The sequence below is a fragment of the Juglans regia genome, chromosome 15 (assembly GCF_001411555.2).
Source record: "Juglans regia cultivar Chandler chromosome 15, Walnut 2.0, whole genome shotgun sequence".
In the NCBI taxonomy this organism is placed as follows: Eukaryota; Viridiplantae; Streptophyta; class Magnoliopsida; order Fagales; family Juglandaceae; genus Juglans; species Juglans regia.
In genome coordinates this window covers 19,562,594-19,580,371 of record NC_049915.1, presented here as the reverse complement: position 1 = coordinate 19,580,371, position 17,778 = coordinate 19,562,594, and the positions used below count along the sequence as shown (strand labels likewise).

General features: G+C 36.3%; 2 protein-coding genes and 1 pseudogene across 2 annotated transcripts; 2 read left to right on the top strand and 1 right to left on the bottom strand.

Annotated features, from left to right (window-relative positions):
* Nucleotides 1-1,681: 1,681 nt before the first annotated feature.
* On the bottom strand, nt 1,682-3,689 carry LOC109000838 (annotated as a pseudogene).
* Nucleotides 3,690-3,720: 31 nt separating this feature from the next.
* Nucleotides 3,721-7,044, top strand: LOC109000847 (40S ribosomal protein S12-like). The gene is made up of 6 exons (XM_018977859.2): nt 3,721-3,802; nt 3,897-3,980; nt 4,404-4,443; nt 5,504-5,792; nt 6,489-6,554; nt 6,669-7,044. Exons 2-6 carry the CDS (start codon nt 3,905-3,907, stop codon nt 6,726-6,728), a joined length of 531 nt encoding a protein of 176 aa, XP_018833404.1. The 5' UTR covers nt 3,721-3,802; nt 3,897-3,904; the 3' UTR covers nt 6,729-7,044.
* Nucleotides 7,045-10,934: 3,890 nt separating this feature from the next.
* LOC109000833 (NADP-dependent glyceraldehyde-3-phosphate dehydrogenase-like) lies at nt 10,935-17,275 on the top strand. Its single transcript, XM_018977849.2, has 9 exons — nt 10,935-11,343; nt 11,945-12,138; nt 12,218-12,346; nt 13,930-14,049; nt 14,471-14,607; nt 14,710-14,865; nt 15,813-16,191; nt 16,715-16,831; nt 16,940-17,275. Exons 1-9 carry the CDS (start codon nt 11,199-11,201, stop codon nt 17,051-17,053), a joined length of 1,491 nt encoding a protein of 496 aa, XP_018833394.1. The 5' UTR covers nt 10,935-11,198; the 3' UTR covers nt 17,054-17,275.
* Nucleotides 17,276-17,778: the final 503 nt, after the last annotated feature.

Below are 17,778 nucleotides of genomic sequence, written 5' to 3'. Positions count from 1 at the left end.
AGCATAGCGGGGGCGGGGGGCGGGATGACCCCAGCGGGGCCCCGCCCCACCCCTGCCCCACAATAAAATTAAAAATTTTTATTTATATATATTAAATAAATATATTGTATATAAATATACACAATTTATAAAAGACTTAAAATTATATTCAAGTCATTGGATTGCTTTGGCCTCCTAGGCCAATCTTTATATAGGAGGCCAAGGCAATACAATAGTCATCTTTAAGCAATGTGGGACTTAGTAGTAAGTCCCACATTGCTTAAAGATGACTATTGTATGGCCTTGGCCTCCTATATAAAGATTGGCCTAGGAGGCCAAATCAATCCAAAATCTAACTCTAATGAGTTTAAATTTTTTTTATATTTATAAATTTTAATTTATTAATTATAATTTTGGTCTAAAAAAATATTTTTAGACCAAAAAATTTTTTTTTTAATATAATGCGGGCGGGCGGATGGGGTTTTCCCCCTTCCGCAAGGGGCCATGCGGGGGAAAAACCCCCATCACCCGCATGGTGCGGGGCGGGGGGCGGGGAGGGGGTGCCCCCGCCCCGCACCATGCGGGTAGCACCCCTACCAAGCTCTATCTCAAACAATATTTAGTATCTTGATTCTGCGGTGACACATCACATTACAAATGAACTGTCCAACTTAAACCTATCATCTGAGTAGTACACTGGTGGTGACACCATTCGAGTAGGGGATGGCTTAGGTCTTCCAATACACAACTTCGGTGACTCTTCTCTACCCACTACCTTTTCTTCTTTTGTTCTTTGAAATCTACTTCATGTCCCTTCTATCTCTAAGAATCTCATTTCTATTCTTAAATTTTGTATTGACAATCACTGCTTCTTCAAGTTTCATTCTTCTTATTTCTCTGTGAAGGACTCACAGATGAAGAAAACCCTCCTCACCAGACCAACTCGTGATGGTCTCTACGTCTTCCTTTCTACCGGCGTTTCAACTCATGTCGGTGAGAAAACCTTCATAGCTTAATGGCACCGATGGATAAGTCACCATTCCTTAGCACTTGTCTCTCAGATCTTGCACAACCAGTGTTTGTCAATTTCTCCCACATAAGGCAACTTCAAATGTCCTGAATGCCCTCAAGCAAAATGTCACCAACTACCTTTTTCCACTAGTCGGACTATTTACACCAAGCCCCTAGAATTAGTATTTCAGATCTTTGGGGTCTAGCCCCTTTTGTATCTCAACTTGGTTACAAATATTATCTGTTCTTTGTAGATCAGTTTACATGTTTTACATGGTTATTTCCAACTAAGCTAAAATCTGATGTTGTTCACATATTCTCAAGATTCTTGCCATTTGTAGAAAGAATGTTCAATACCAAGTTAATCACCATTCAAATCGATGGAGGTGGTGAATTTAAACCCATCACCTCCATGTGCCAAAAACTTGGAATTAATCGTCTCTCTTGTCCACATACACATCAACAAAATAAACTTGTCGAAAGCACCGCCATATAGTTGAGACTGTGCTTACGCTTTTGGCTCAAGCTTCCCTTCCTTTCACTTATTGGGCCGATGCCTTTGAAACTGCAATTTATTTAATTAATCAGCTTTCATTTCCAATACTCAAAAATAAATCTTCATTTTCATGGTTCATAATTGTGATCCAGATTACAATTTTTTAAAAGCTTTTAGTTGTGAGTGTTAGCCCAATCTAAGACCATATCTTTCCAACAAATTAAAATTTCGGTCCATCTCATGTTTATTTTTGGGCTACAGTAATTCTCACAAAGGATATAAGTGCTTGGACCTTACCAACAACCGACTTTATATCTCTTGAGACGTTCTCTTTAATGAAAACTCATTTCCTCTTGTCAAGTCTCAGCCCATTAATTCTTCAATTCCATCCCTACTACTCAGACCTCACTACTTCTCTTTTACCCTCTATCTTAGGCCCATTACCCACTAATTCGCAATCTGGTCCACCCTTACTCAACTCCACGCCCTCTCTTCTTGGCCCTGGCCCAATTCCACCCTCTCCAATATCCCAAACAACCCTTCTTCAACCTCTAGATCTCCTCTTCAAATCACAAACGCACTTCCTACTTCAAATCACAGTACCTCCATAACTCGACCTCCAACCCTTGTCCCTCCACAATCCCTTATCATCACCAGAGTCCAAACCAACTCATCACGACCTTGCCTCTTCATTGATGGAACTATGCCATATCCCACTCGTTAGTGTCTCACCACCACTATCACTGCTCTTGATGACCCCTCAAGCTACTCATTAGCCTACAAATTTTCAGAATGGCATGCTGCCATGGTCCAAGAATATGTTGCACTTCTTCAAAACAACACTTTGAGTCTAGTTTCCCCAGTACCCTCTTATAACATCCTTGATTGCATATGGGTGTTTCGCACCAAAACAAATACAGATGGCTCATTTCAACAGCGAAAGGCACGGCTCGTTGTCAAAGGCTTTCACCAACAACCTAGCATATACTATCATGAAACATTCAATCCCGTGATTATACTATCAACAATTCATCTTATCTTATCCATTGTTGTGTCTTGAGGATGGCCATTGTACCAGTTAGATATACTGAAAATACCTTCTTGAAACTCTAATTGATAATGTTTACATGCAACAGCCTCAGGGCTTTGTGGACTCAGCTCACCCTACTTATGTGTGCAAGTTTCATACCGCTTCACCGCCCATTCACACCAACCCCACCACACCATTGGCCCCATTTTGCTCCGCTTTACCGGAAACCAACTTCTCCATCGCTTTCGTAACGATCCCATGCTTCGTAGCACTCAACCGTGACATCTCCCCGCATATCCTCCTCGCCATTTGCCATCACTTCCCCATTCTTCACTTTCTTCCCCTTCTTCAGTCTTCTCCCTCACCTTCATCTTCTCGTTCATCATCCTCTCCCTCAACACCGCCACCTCCTCCTCACTCCCATTAATCTCAATCTTATCAGATTCCTGAAACTCCTTGTGACACACATGGCACATCGAGGACTTCACTTCTTTCAAAGCCTTTGCACTCAAAACATGCCCACAAGTTCTCAGAGCCAAAAACCTATACTTTCCATTAAACTCGAGCCCCGTGATTGGGCACTGAAACATCGTCCCGCCGCCGGCATTTGCATCCAATCTGCTGCCCCGGGAACCAAAGAAAACCTAACGTTAATCATATCTTCAAGCCTTTAACATGTCCGAATTCTTTGGGCAATTTCCTTGCCCAGAAGAGCCTCCACAAGCGCTTCCATGTTGAACACGCTACCGAGCCTATCAATAACGCGGGGTTCCCTCAAGGGCTCGTTGGAGAGAGCACAATTCGACCACTTTGACAGCCTCTGCTCGTTGGAGTCGACCTTATCGGGCTTTCTCTCGGCATACATGTTGAGATAGCAGTCGCGGGACTCGGCACCGGTGGCACCACCGTCGCCACCACCGCCGGGTAGTCTGAGACGCAAAAACAGAGTGGCGAGAGGGGATATTTGGGGATTATTGAGAGGGGTGGAGTCCGGGAGGAACTTGCCATTGAGGGTGAAGTAGAAGGAAGAGGATAGAGATTCGGAGAGGATAGAGAGCTTGAGATGGTGGAGGGTGAGGGCTGGGGTTGGGATTAAGTTCAGGGTTTGGAAGGGGATTTGGGGGTCAGGGGATTGGACTAAGATTTGGATAGACATTTTCAAGGGGATTGAGAAGATTGGGGTTTTGGGATTGAAAAATTTTCTGGGAGGGTTTGGAAAATCGGGGGATTCTTTGGTACGAGGTGATCGCGAATCGCAGGCCGTTAAACTTCCCGTCCTTCTCTGGGCAAGTACAATTTTAATTTTAATTTAATTATTAATAATTAATAATTATTATTGTAAAATAAGAAGGGCGTTTTAGTAAAAATTGCATTCGCCAGGGTTTTATATGTGCTCATCTCGAACGACATCTCTCTCCTCAGCGAGCGGATTTCAGTGCAGATCTGCAAAAGACCGTCTTCAAGGTCGGCCATTTCCTTTTCCTCTTATCCATTTTTATTCTCCAGTCATTTACTGTGTTGGTTTCCCTTTTTGTTTTATCATCACGGTTTCAGTTATCGAATTTTCTGTTTGGTTGGCGAGAGTCCTCGTGGAAAACTAAAAAGAAAAGTAAAAAAAAGCATGTTTTTTTTAGTAATACTACCCCCCTGTTTTATTTATTTGCTGGTCTCTGGGGTTTTTATGTACCTCTTTTTAGCATGTTTCTAAGAATCCTTGATATGAAGTTGTGTTGCCCAAATCTGATAATTTAGTAATGTTGATTGTTGAGTTGGACTTCAACCTTAGCTTGCACGTTAAGGATTATAGTTGGAGAATTAGTTGACAGATTATTTTGTTTGAATCCCTTACAATTTTGTTGACGTTTTGGTTATTCTTTTTGGCACCAGGAAGTGACATCTTATTTGGCCATCAACCAGAAATGTCGGGGTATGTGAATTTTATTGTTCCATTTCTTTGCTCTCATCTGAATTATAATGTTAAAATAAATATACTGAGTTTTTGCTTTGCTTGTTTTTCATACAAGTTACACACTCTGTAGATTAGTTTAGAAATCCCAATAATTTGGCATTAGTGGTGTCCCTACTTCATTTGTGGCTGTATGGATTGGTGGTAGATTTTTTGCCGTCCTCTTCCATTTGGAAATGAGGAGATAAAATCTTGTGTCGCTTTAGTTTCTTGTTTCTGTCGACTATTTTGATGCTACATTTGTGTTTTATGAAAACTAATTCTGGTTTGAGTTATTATATTCTCGAGTCATTGTGTAGAGCATACCATCCACATCACTTAAATTGTAAGATTTGATTGATAAGATTCAATTTTTAAAATTTCTCTTCTAAATCAAATTATGTCATATAAGCACTTTACTAGGTGTGTTATCCACACCGTCTTATAAATAGAATTTTTCTTCTGATTTTTCTGATGCTTTAAATATGTGCAACTGAGTTAGAGCTACTTTCGGTTACACATGTTATGGGATGTGAGATTTTGGGTCATAGACTGGGTTTTGCATGCGGTAGATTAGTTTAAATCCTTGTCCTAATAAGAGTTTGTTTTTTTTTTTTTTAATATATATATATGCAGCTAGAGACATAAGGCTCACCTGTAGAAAAAGCCAGGGACAAAACTCTACCACTCCAACTCATAGTCTCATAGCGTAAATATGAATGGAATATCAGTATACAGTACCTTTATTTGTTTTAATCGTCTTTGTACCTGGCATATAGATTTTCTCACACAAATAAAACCCTCATTAGCTGCAATGAAATGCTAACACTCCTGGAAGCATGCACTTGAGGATTTGGATTAAAGTTTTTGGTTCTTAAGGACATCGTTAAGTACTTGATCCTCAATCCTGAAACCCATAATTTACTGGCAATTAATTTTTTGTTATGGTTTATTTAGAGAATTGTGTTTATTCATAAAAGTGCTCTTCATCTCTGTGTTGGTGGATTTCTAGTTCACCTTTTTCCATTTATGGTTATTGCAGAGAAGAAGGTTCTGTTGCAACTGAGACTACGGCTGCACCTCTGGGTGAAACCATGGATATCATGACTGCCTTGCAGCTTGTTTTGAGGAAGTCACTTGCTCATAGTGGGCTTGCAAGAGGGCTCCACGAAGGTGCCAAGGTGATTGAAAAGCATGCTGCGCAGCTCTGTGTGTTAGCCGAGGATTGTGACCAGCCAGATTACTTTAAACTGGTGAAGGCTCTTTGTGCTGATCACAATGTCAAACTAATGACAGTGCCTAGTGCTAAAAATCTCGGGGAGTGGGCCGGCGTAAGTGAAATTTAATTGTTTAGTTTGGCTGTTATGTTCTGTGAATAATTTTACTTGCAAATACTATTATTATTGTTATTATTTGCCATGATGTATAAATAGTGAAAATTTGCGGACAAGGGAACTATTATAATTCTTATTATGCGGGTCAATTGATCTCTCTCTCTCTTTCTCTCTCTCTCACACACACACTATTATATCATTATTTATTATACTTGGGAAGTAAATTAGTGCTTTAGACACTTACAAATACATAAGCCTTGACTTTTATTTGAACAATGACTTTTGCCTAGCTCCCTATATAATTGAGTTGCTTTTGTTGCTATCAATAAATATTTATTACCGATTAAAAAATTGTCCTTGGTCTAACTGGTCCATCATTTCCCTAATGTTTCTTGTGTCTTTAGTTCCACTTTCATTGCTTCTATGCTCTTTAGTAGATGTAGTTTGTTTGTGGCAGATAATTGGAATGTTGTTTATCATGTAATTATTGATCTGCCATTCACCATGTACTTACTCATGGTAGATCTTATTAATCCAAAGCATTCTAGTCACCTGCTAGTGAGGCATGGCTGTATTAATGTCATTGCACCATATACAAACAGTTTACTTTCCTGCTTTTTGTTGTTTGGTATGCACATTTTCTTTTGGCTATCACCTTTTAGATTGATTGTTGTGTTTCATTTGTGCACACAGCTGTGTAAAATTGACTCTGAAGGGAAAGCAAGAAAGGTGGTTGGTTGCTCCTGCGTCGTAGTGAAGGTAAAAGGCACATCCATTCCACTGAAGGACATGATTTTATATACAGTTCTGATTCTTAAGGGAAAGAGACATTCACAGTGTCTTTTGAAACCTAATTGTTCAATTGTCTTGCAGGATTTTGGAGAGCAGACAGAGGGTTACAATGTTATTCAGGAATATGTGAAGTCCCATTAGGTTCAAAAATATTGGAAGAGTGAGGCCCTTTTCTTTTCACATTTGAGGACTGTTTCTTAGGTAGCTCAGGCATTTTCTTTCTTAATGGTTTATGATACTTGATGTAGTGAACAACGAGATTATCAGTTTGAGTTTTGCAGTTTTTATGTCCAACTTTTGAGGGCTGTCTCAAGTTGTCTTTTTCAATTGTCAGAATTACCTATAGGTGGCACGTACTCATTCCAAATTTCCAGAATTACCTATTCTATATCCTGCAGGTCATGTAATCATCAGTTTTCTCATGTCGGATGTCCTCAATGGATTCCACTTTGACTTACTTTGTTGTTGTTCACATTTTTAATTTCTTTTGTGGTGGCAAAATTTTTAGATTTGAGGAGGGCCTAAGAAATTGGGAGTGTGTTGAAATTTCATGTTTTCAAAACGACTCTGAAAAGATATGTTTTGGCTAATTAGAATGTTGGGACAACGTTTATTTTGTACATAATTCCTGTCTGCAGTGTGGTGTTTACCTAGAGTTTATCTGGAGACTCCATAATTCCCAGTCAGTGTCAGTTAAACTATGAGCATGCGAAGGGTAAAATTTCATAGCATTTGAAGGTAAAGTTTCATATTTCTTTCATAGGGCAGTGGTAAATATGAAAGGAGATGAACATGGAGATTCGAAGAAGCTTTTTAGGGACTATGTTAAAACCGATTCATCTGTTTCGAAATGAAATATTTATGAACTTATGACAATCAGAGTTCATTTACTTTGAAATATATTTTATGATTCGGGGAATGAAGGTATGGATGAGTCAATTTGGGACTGCTCTAAGTTTAAGTTATTTGTTTGAACTGCTTGAAACTTGCTAGAAATAGTCTTTCCGTTTTTAAGTCAGCAGAGTAGATGATACACCCTTCAAACTGTTGATATAATAAGATTTAATTTGCAATTCAAATTCTCCACGACTTGCAAATATAATTTTTTCTTAGAATATCAACAAAACTTGAGTCCGGTGTGGTCAGACAATTATTGGGTTAGGTGGGATGATGAGGAATGGGGCATGGTTTCAGGGGATAATGAATGTGATCCACCAACATGAAACGAGGAGTTGGGCATGTGATTGGAAAGCATGTGAGGGCGTGGTCCATGGAAGAGGATGCAATATGAACCAAGAGAGACTTTGCGGCTCCTGTGACATGTTGAACCTGCACCAAGCAAAACCCCTTTCTGACTTCTGAGAGGCACTGTTCCTATCAACCATTACAACCGGCTGCTCATGCTTTAGGTTTTCAGCTACTCCAATCTGGGGGACTGCGTGCGACTCATTGTTGGGGCCATTTGACATATCATCCAATCCAATCCAATCCAATCCTCTGCCTTGTATGGAAAGCGATAATATCTGATATGGTGGTATGGATGATGAGATGAGATGAGATGAGATGAATTGAATAAAATATTATTATAATATTATTTTAATTTTAGACTTTGAAAAAGTTGAATTGTTTATTATATTTTATGTGAAAATTTGAAAAAGTTATAATGATGAGATGAAATGAAATGATTTCTGAATCCAAGCTAGTGTCTATAACTGAGATGCTCGTACCAAATATGATCAAGATTATAGTTTCATGCATAGCAAATCCTTAATGGAAGGAAGAGTTCCTATACCTGCCTAAACTTCTTATAATTGAACATCCATTTTACCTAAAATTGTTGGATTCAAATTGTTTGGTAACTACCACTCCTATGTTTCTATCATCCTTGGGCAAAGCCACACCTATTACAACAAAATGGAGGCTCATCAATTTTTTTCACTCTTCTAGCAAAACCAACCAACATTTCTGTCGTTTTTTTCTTTTTGGATTACATGAGATTTATAATATCTATTTAATGTAAAATATAAAGTATTTTAGTTATTTCACTTGTTAAAAAAAATACCTCACATTTTATACTAAATCATCCATTTTCAAGCAAAAACAATTGCAAATTAATTTTCATTATTAAAGTCTTTCATTTTCATCCATTTCATTTCATAACAATAAGAGGCATATAAATTTGACTATTTTAAATTGAAAGACAACCTCTAACCCCCTTATAATTACTTCCAACCCATAAACTTAACAACCAACATCATTTTTCAAAGCAAAAATCCCATGCAAACTCTATTTCAATATGAAAACTCAAATTTTGCAGAGGATGCAATATGTTTTAGGGTTTTGCTACATATCAGCCATTATTTATCCTCACACGTCACATCTGACAGTTTTTTTTTTATAGGGTATGGGATGTGAAGTAGTGGATAGTGGCTAATGAGAAAAATTATTCTATATATTATTCCATAACAAACTTGGTGTCCAAATGCCTACACTTTTAGGGCTTGAGTATTAAGAGCATTGTCATTGGCTTTGGCTTTGGCTTAGGCATGATAAAATCATCTTAATTTTCGTCTACAGTCAAATCAACTTTGTTCAACATATTTGGAAAATATTATAGCTTAGCCATCTTAATTTATTATTATTATTTTGTCCTAACCAAATGTTGTTTTTCCTTTCATTCAGTATCACTGTCATATATATATTTATATATATATATATATATATATATATATATATTTTTACATTGTTTCCGTCATGTAATTTGAAGACATTGATTATATTTAATTCGATGGATTTTGATGTATAGGTTGCTATTTTTGAAAATAATGAAAATGAAAATCAAGCTAATTTGATGAATTTAATAATATTCAATAAAAAATAAATAAAACTAATAATATTTTAGATAAATAATAATAAAGAAAACCTGAAAATAAATAATATTTTATTATTATATAAAATTTATATAGATAATCTAACATAGGATTAGGTTTTGAGAGGAATAAACATAAAATAAAAGAAAAGGTGTGATATTAGACGAATTTTAACTAATGCGAGTGTTATAAAAAAAAAAAACAAAGGAAAAAAAAAACTAACGTGATAGCTAAACTGATGCTGGTGCATAATCTTTAAAGAGTAATATTATATACTATATTCTTATTTTATTTTATCATATTAAGTAGTATGTGATATTTTTATCACTATTAAATAATAAAGAAACATATAATAAATGATCATTTAATGATAATAAATATATCGCATTTTATTAAATGGGATAAAAATAGAATGGTAATATGGTGTATAAAATTTTCTATTATAAAAAGAATAATGATAGAATTACTACTCTACTACTACTCATTTATTATTATTTTTGTATTTGATTTTTTTAATTTTTAATTTTATTTAATGATTAAGGAAGTAAGTATTAATAAAATTATATATATTTTTAATTTTTTTAATAATTAAAGATGTTATAAAAATATTTTAAAAAATAAAAAAATAAAAAAATTTAAAATACATTTAAATAATAAATAAATAATAATAAAATAATAACCATATCACTACCTTATAAAAATGTACGTACGTACTATTTATAAAGGACTAGGGTGGGCTAGGGTTCTTGACTAGGGCAGTACTACCTATATAATTTTACTTTCAAAACCTTTAAACAAAAAATAAACAACTCCTAAACTATAAAGATGGAGGATTTTAAAAAGAATAATACTATATATAATTGTAAAGTACGTAAATATTATATAATTATTTAAAAAAATTAAAATTTATTATTAAAAAATTAATTTCTTTTCATATAGATATCGTATTTATTTATTTATTTTTAAAACGATTGTACGATATTCGTATACTCACGATTGTAAATATCGTTTCTTTTTCAAAAATTCTATATGGTTTTCACAAAAGTTTTCTTACAAGTGATTTTGTGTATTAATTTTTGTATCGACATTAATATATAAAATATTTATTTAATAAAATGATATAAATTAAATATAAAATTAATTTTTATGAGATACAAATATTTTTATTTTTTTTATTTTAATAAAAAAAATCATGTCAATATCAAAATATCAATACGTAAATTGATACGTTAAACCATTTCTACCTAGCATGCTAGGCTCGAGAGCGGTGGCCGTATAGCCACAAAACTACAGCCACCGAAAAATATTATCTTCATTTCCTTTTTTGTTTTTTTGTTCTTTTTTCTGCATTTTTTCTAAAATAAGATGGAGACAACGTGAAGTTGGATACATCACACGGCTTCGAATGCCAACCAGCGGAGAAAACGAGGCTAGCTGATGCATAAAGTTGGCAAGCTTTGAGCCACCTAACCGGTTCTCTAGCTCCTCTGGTCCCCCGCCACTGGAACGAGAAGTTAGATATATATATATATACGACCACACGATATCTATTACACCAGACGATTCGATTAACCAAATACCAAAACCAAAGCGCACAAGACACTCCTCACCTTCACTTCCACACTCCTCCCTCCCTCTCTTTATTTACATCTCTCACTCTCAAGTGTGTGGAAGAGGGTGTTTTGATTAAAGTTTTTCTCTTACGGGGTCTGTTTTGCTTTTCTGGGTTTTTGACCAAGTAATGGCTGGGACTGGAGTGTTTGCAGAGATTTTAGATGGAGAAGTGTACAAGTACTACACTGAAGGAGAGTGGAAGAGATCCTCTTCCGGAAAGAGTGTTGCTATCATCAACCCGACTACGCGAAAGACTCAGTTTAAGGTTCAAGGTAACCAATTTAATATTACGTACTCTCTCCCATCATCTTGCTTTGTTTTGGACTTGGAAAGCTTTTGGTTCATGTTTCTTTGTTTCAACTTAGAGTGTGTTTGTTAAGCTTTGGGTGTTTTCATTTGACATTGAATGTCTGATGTTGTCTTTTTTATCATTGGTCACCGAAGATTTGAGATATAGAAGTTCTATGGTTTAAATTAAGCACATACTAGGTGCTTAAAAGTTAGTGATAAATTAGTTTTGGTTTTAAAATTGAAAATGTCAATAAGCTTGAGCATCTTCCGTGAATCTTGACTGAAATATTCTCATAATTGCAACTACACTCCGTGTGGTTAATCATAAGATGGTGGAAAGAAAAGGGTGAGTGAATTTGGTTCTTCAAAGCCAGTTAAACTCCAAGCAGAACTAAAGCAAAATTGTTCAATTTGGTTCGGTTGAATGAGTTCTTATTTTCTTGGGTTTTCAAATGATGTAATATCCTTGATAAATTGGTATTTAACATTTAGCAATAGGAAAATGGGAAAGCTTTTAGCCTTGTTTGATTTACATCCTGAGGGGTTATCTTCTCATGACCTACTCTTATATTATTGCTACAGCTTGTACACAAGAAGAGGTAAATAAGGTCATGGAAACGGCAAAAAGTGCTCAGAAATCATGGGCAAAGACTCCTCTTTGGAAGAGAGCAGAACTCCTTCACAAGGCAGCTGCAATCCTCAAAGAGCACAAAGCTCCAATTGCTGAGTGTCTTGTAAAAGAAATCGCAAAACCAGCTAAAGATTCAGTGACTGAGGTATTAAAATCATTCTTAGTTTCTGTTTTAACGGTCACTTTATGGAGGTAGTTGATATAAATCTTTGGATTTGATGAAGGTGGTGAGGTCTGGGGATCTGGTTTCTTACTGTGCTGAAGAGGGGGTTAGGATTCTTGGAGAGGGAAAGTTCTTAGTTTCTGACAGTTTTCCTGGAAATGAGAGAACCAAGTACTGCTTGACTTCTAAGGTAACCTTTCTCACTCTTTTCCCTGATGAAACTTCTTATTTTCTTGTTAAAAAAATGAAGAATTTTGTTCAGACCTATTTAGACACCACCTTGTCAAAACGAGACGACAGAGGACAAAGAAATAAAGAACAGATAAATTGGTAATACTATATTGGTTTAGTGTTGTGAGTCAAACTATTGATTCTTGTTTCAAAATCCGGTAAAGCTTTTTGAACATGTCTGTGAATAAACCTTTACCAAATCTTTAGCTTAAAACTGACCCACGCATGTTTATTAATTTGTATCCTACGAGGATAACTCAAAAGATTGGCTTTGTAGAGTGTTCTGGTGATAGTATTCTTGGCACGTATCCTTGCATTTGCAGTTAATGCCCATCCTTGTTTTGTTTCAATAACATTATGGATGTATTGTTATGGGTCCTGATAACGTTATTTATTGTTGGTAGCGTTCTTTTGTCTGATAGTAGGCGCTGGAGATAAGAAATGGATAAGTAGAAGACAATCTTTAAAAGCAATTTCAGTAAAAGACAATCTTCTAAAACTGTATGTGAAAATCCTTTTTGTCTGATAGTATGCTGATGTCATTCTTTCTTGTCACATTCTTTGGAAATGTTGTCATCGGTTCTACAACCTGGTATCCCTCATCTTTATCAAGATCACCTTGCCTATTATCATTAATACGCAATCCAAATTCAAATTAGTTAATTGTTCTGATAAGAGAGTCAGAGACCAATATGGGCATGCTGGCAGTCAACAAATCGCTAATTAGTTTGAATTGTCTCTCTCTATATTAGTATGCCAAATGAATTATGATCGATTTGATCACTAAGAAAATTGGAAAATAAATGAAAATCTGTCCTACTACATCTTAGACTACTTTCTATTTGAAATTTTCCTTATTTTTCCCATGGTCTGTCTGAAATTTTATAATAACTTCAGAAACATAAATGCTGATAAGATCTTGAGTACAAGACTATTTGGTGACAAATAAAGGGCAGGTAGTGCTGAGATCCTACAAAAAAATGCAGGACAGTAAATTGGGCCTGACAATCTCATGGAGTAGGTTATGATTTATGTGCTAAGATATATTTGTCAAGCATGTGAAATCCAAACCAGAAGGACCAGAACGATGTCTTGCCATGAACTACTTGGTCATCTACTTATTGAAGGTAGATCGATGTAAATAGGAGGGCAGATGGGAGGATTGGAAACAGATTTGCTTACTCATCTAGCTACAAATGCCTATTATCATGTTTGTGTTTAGAAGGGAGTGGAGTCAATGATGAACTAGGATAAAACCAAGCAAAAGATTAATTGAAAGTACAGAACAACTGAGTACAGGCTTTGCTGTCAAAGTTGATGGTATATAACTTACATCATATTACACATCCCTGAGTAAGCTGCCCAGTGGATCCTGTTTGATTCTTTGAATTTTGACTCAATTACCGTGATGGCAAGTTACATGATGCTGTCTCCCCAGTCCCCACCCCCCTCCCCCACACAAAGATATAGATGTGTGAGCATATCTATTCATCCCTATGATTTTGGACATGGTTTACACAATATGTTTGCCTTGTATTGCAGATTCCACTTGGGGTGGTTTTAGCCATTCCGCCGTTTAACTATCCTGTCAACCTTGCTTGTTCAAAGATTGCTCCTGCACTGATAGCTGGAAACTCTATTGTGCTCAAACCTCCAACTCAGGTACTTTACCTAATTAATTAGTTTATAATGTGCTTAATCTTCACCATGACACTTGTGATCTCCATAGACATGCACCTCCAATCATTGTTTCTGAGCTTAATGGGAAGTGTAAGGAAAGTACATAAATCTAGAGCATTTGAAGGAGGAAAACTCCATGATCCTTTAAATGGACTTCATACCAGAAATTGATGTCATGGCCAGAAGGTATAACCACGTAAGAAAACATAAATCTCACTACTGAAAAGAGAATCCAAGCAGTGATCCTTTAAAATTAGTGGTTTACTATGTAATACTCAAAGGAATATTACACTTCTGTAGAAGGACCCCACATTCCCCAGGTAATGGAATTGATATATACATCTTGAGTATGTTTCTTTAAACATCCTTTTATAATCATCTTGAACCCTTAACTTACTTTCAGGGTGCTGTTGCTGCTCTTCATATGGTGCGCTGCTTTCACTTGGCTGGCTTTCCTAAGGGCCTTATAAGCTGTGTCACTGGGAAAGGCTCTGAGATTGGTGACTTCCTTACTATGCATCCTGGGGTGAACTGTATTAGGTAAATCCAGTTTCCTCTTTCTTTCATACTAAATTAGACTTCCACGTTTCCTCATAGGGTATATGATTAGTCAACCCTAACTCGCTTTGTTGTTCTACTCAGCTTCACTGGTGGAGACACAGGTATTGCAATTTCAAAAAAGGCAGGAATGGTTCCTCTGCAGATGGAACTGGGAGGAAAAGATGCCTGCATTGTACTTGAGGATGCTGACCTAGATTTGGTAGCAGCAAACATAATAAAAGGAGGCTTTTCTTACAGGTGAAAGGATTTTCCATAAATCTCCTTTTTAATGTTGTATTTATCAAGAGGAAAATGTTGGGGATTACTTCCATGAAATTCTCACTGCTCTTATTACTTAAGCACAAGAACAATGAATATTCTTTCCTAACTAAAATCTATCATGCATAACAAGGGAAACCCCTAGGAGTTAGCTCAAGTGGTAAAAACCTTGGTCTTGGTGGTATGCTCCCTCTAGGTCTAAGGTTTGAATCCTCTTGAGTAAAAACAATTTCTTGGGGCTATCGGACTGAGGGAATTTCTCCTTGAATTAACCGAGGTGCACTTGCGGGAAACTTCTTGCCGAGGGCCTGTGCATTCCCGGGATTAGTCGGTACTCTGTTCTCAGATACCCGATGCTAATTAAAAAAATTATACATAACAAGGGAAAACTAATCGACTTATGTTTGCAGGAACATGATGAGTCATTTTATAAGCCATCCATATGTATCACATTCATTTTATATTTTGCATTAAATTATGACACTAGTATTTATAGGAGGGATGCCCCATTTGAGACCATTAATGTTTCTCCTTCAACTGTATAATAGTCCATTTGCTATGGTGGAAAGGATAGTTGGAAACAACGAAGGAATGTAGTTTTATCATTATGCTGTTAATGATTATTACAACATTCAAGATAATTGATAATAAGGGATGATCTTTGCTTGAATAGGCTTGGCCAATGTATGAAATAATGATTACTAGTCCTAACGAGAATCATTCTTCTCCATTTTGGCAATCTATGTAAATTCCAGTGTAGTGTCAAGTTTCTTATGTTCAGATAAAAGGTTGCTTGAAGCATGATAGAACCTATCCCATGATCTACTTCTCTGTAGTACCAAACTGAGCCTAGTTTTTTCTGCTCCAATTTATAACCGACTACTAAGACTTACTTTTTAAATGCTTGGTGCCAATATGTTTGACAGTGGTCAAAGATGCACTGCTGTTAAGGTCATTTTGGTGATGGAGTCTGTTGCTGATGCTTTGGTTGAGAAAGTGAAGGCCAGAGTGGCAAAACTGACTGTTGGCCCCCCCGAGGATGACTGTGATATCACCCCAGTGGTGTCAGAATCATCAGCCAATTACATTGAAGGGTTGGTTAAGGATGCCAAACAAAAGGGAGTGACATTTTGCCAAGAGTACAGAAGAGAGGGCAACCTTATCTGGCCCTTGTTGTTAGATAATGTTAGACCTGATATGAGGATTGCATGGGAGGAACCATTTGGACCAGTCTTGCCAGTAATCAGGATCAGTTCTGTAGAAGAAGGAATCCACCATTGCAATGCTAGCAATTTTGGACTTCAGGTACGTATCTATAATTTTCTGTGCATTGTGGTTCAGTTCTTCTGAAGTTCATACTGTCAGCTTATATGCACATGTGTACAACTTTTCTACAGAGTGAATGGCCAATGAACCATCTCCCCAGCTTAAATGTATTTGAAATATCAGGGATCGAACTTCTTTAATACTAGTTCAATCCACCCCTGATACAAGAACTTGTCGTTTCATCCATACTGTCACTATATGCTGCAGTTTTATACTCTTATTGATAACTGGGAAGTGCTTTTAGGGCACTCTCACTGATATGCCATACCTTAATGTTAAACTCTAAAGCAAATGAAGCCCAGGTGAGCTCTGTTTTGCTGAACAATTAATGAAATATAGGAGAGAAGTCCTACTGTTAAATTTTGTCCTAGTACTGGACCACTGGTTCTAACATCACTGGGCATTATGCTATGTTAAATGAGATATGGGCTGGAAATTGATCATGTAGAAAAGGGCTTATCTTTATCTCATTGGTTAATCATAACAATTGATTTATATGCAGGGCTGTGTCTTCACTAGAGACATCAACAAAGCAATGTTGATCAGTGATGCAATGGAGACTGGGACGGTACAGATAAACTCAGCACCAGCTCGTGGACCAGATCATTTTCCTTTCCAGGTAAACCCTACCCTCAAGAAACCTTTACTCCAGAAATTACCCTTCCTTCTTAATAAGGTCATTATCTCAAATATTGCACACTAATAACAAATGCTTTGGTGATGGCAGGGTATAAAGGATAGTGGAATTGGGTCACAAGGAATTACCAACAGCATTGACATGATGACTAAGGTCAAGACCACCGTCATCAATTTACCAGCCCCTTCATACACCATGGGCTAATATCCCTTTTAAGAAAATGGGTAATCACAACTATTAGTGCTGAGCTAATTAATTATTAGAGAAAAGTAATGTAAACGGATTGGATTTCTTGTGTAGTATTTAAGTATGTTTCTTATTTTCCAATTGACAATCAGATGAATAACGGTGACACGCGGTATCAGATCATGTACTCAGTGTCTTAAATAATGAAGTAGATTTTGCAGAAGCATTATTTTTGGCTTTTCTTACTCTTATTTGCCATATTGCCTTAACCAAGTCGAGACTTATGTCTAGTATATAGTGTGATGAGATTTTGTAATGTTTAGCCTTTTCTAGTGCAATGATGAACACACACACACATGAATGTAAGTATGTGTGCAGCTGAAATGGGATTATAGTGTGGAATCACAATTAAAAATCAAAAAATACTTTTTAATATCATGCTAAACAATCAATTATCTCATATTTTAAACTCATTTGGTAAATATTTTGACATTTTAGGAACGTGGAACTTGATCAAAATTCTTCCTCCAAGGAAGCTGTTTTTTTTTTTTTTTTTAAAATAAACTTATGCAATCTTTACTGAAATAAACAAGATCACTCATTACATGTTCTCTCTTTCTCAAATGTTTCTAATACAATTTGGTACCTCTTCTATCCAAACAAATTTTGTATCTAACCGGAAAGCTTTCTTTGCTAACGTATGTGCTACCTTTTTTGCATTCATGTACATGAACTCAACACTC

Excerpts from the sequence above, each read along its gene's own strand:
- LOC109000847 (XM_018977859.2), top strand. The coding sequence starts at position 3,905 with ATGTGCTCATCTCGAACGACATCTCTCTCCTCAGCGAGCGGATTTCAG. Across the intron at positions 5,793-6,488 it reads ATCTCGGGGAGTGGGCCGGC|CTGTGTAAAATTGACTCTGA; the intron begins GTAAGTGAAATT and ends TTGTGCACACAG. Across the intron at positions 6,555-6,668 it reads GCTCCTGCGTCGTAGTGAAG|GATTTTGGAGAGCAGACAGA; the intron begins GTAAAAGGCACA and ends ATTGTCTTGCAG.
- LOC109000833 (XM_018977849.2), top strand. The coding sequence starts at position 11,199 with ATGGCTGGGACTGGAGTGTTTGCAGAGATTTTAGATGGAGAAGTGTAC. Across the intron at positions 11,344-11,944 it reads GACTCAGTTTAAGGTTCAAG|CTTGTACACAAGAAGAGGTA; the intron begins GTAACCAATTTA and ends TTATTGCTACAG. Across the intron at positions 16,832-16,939 it reads CAGATCATTTTCCTTTCCAG|GGTATAAAGGATAGTGGAAT; the intron begins GTAAACCCTACC and ends TGGTGATGGCAG.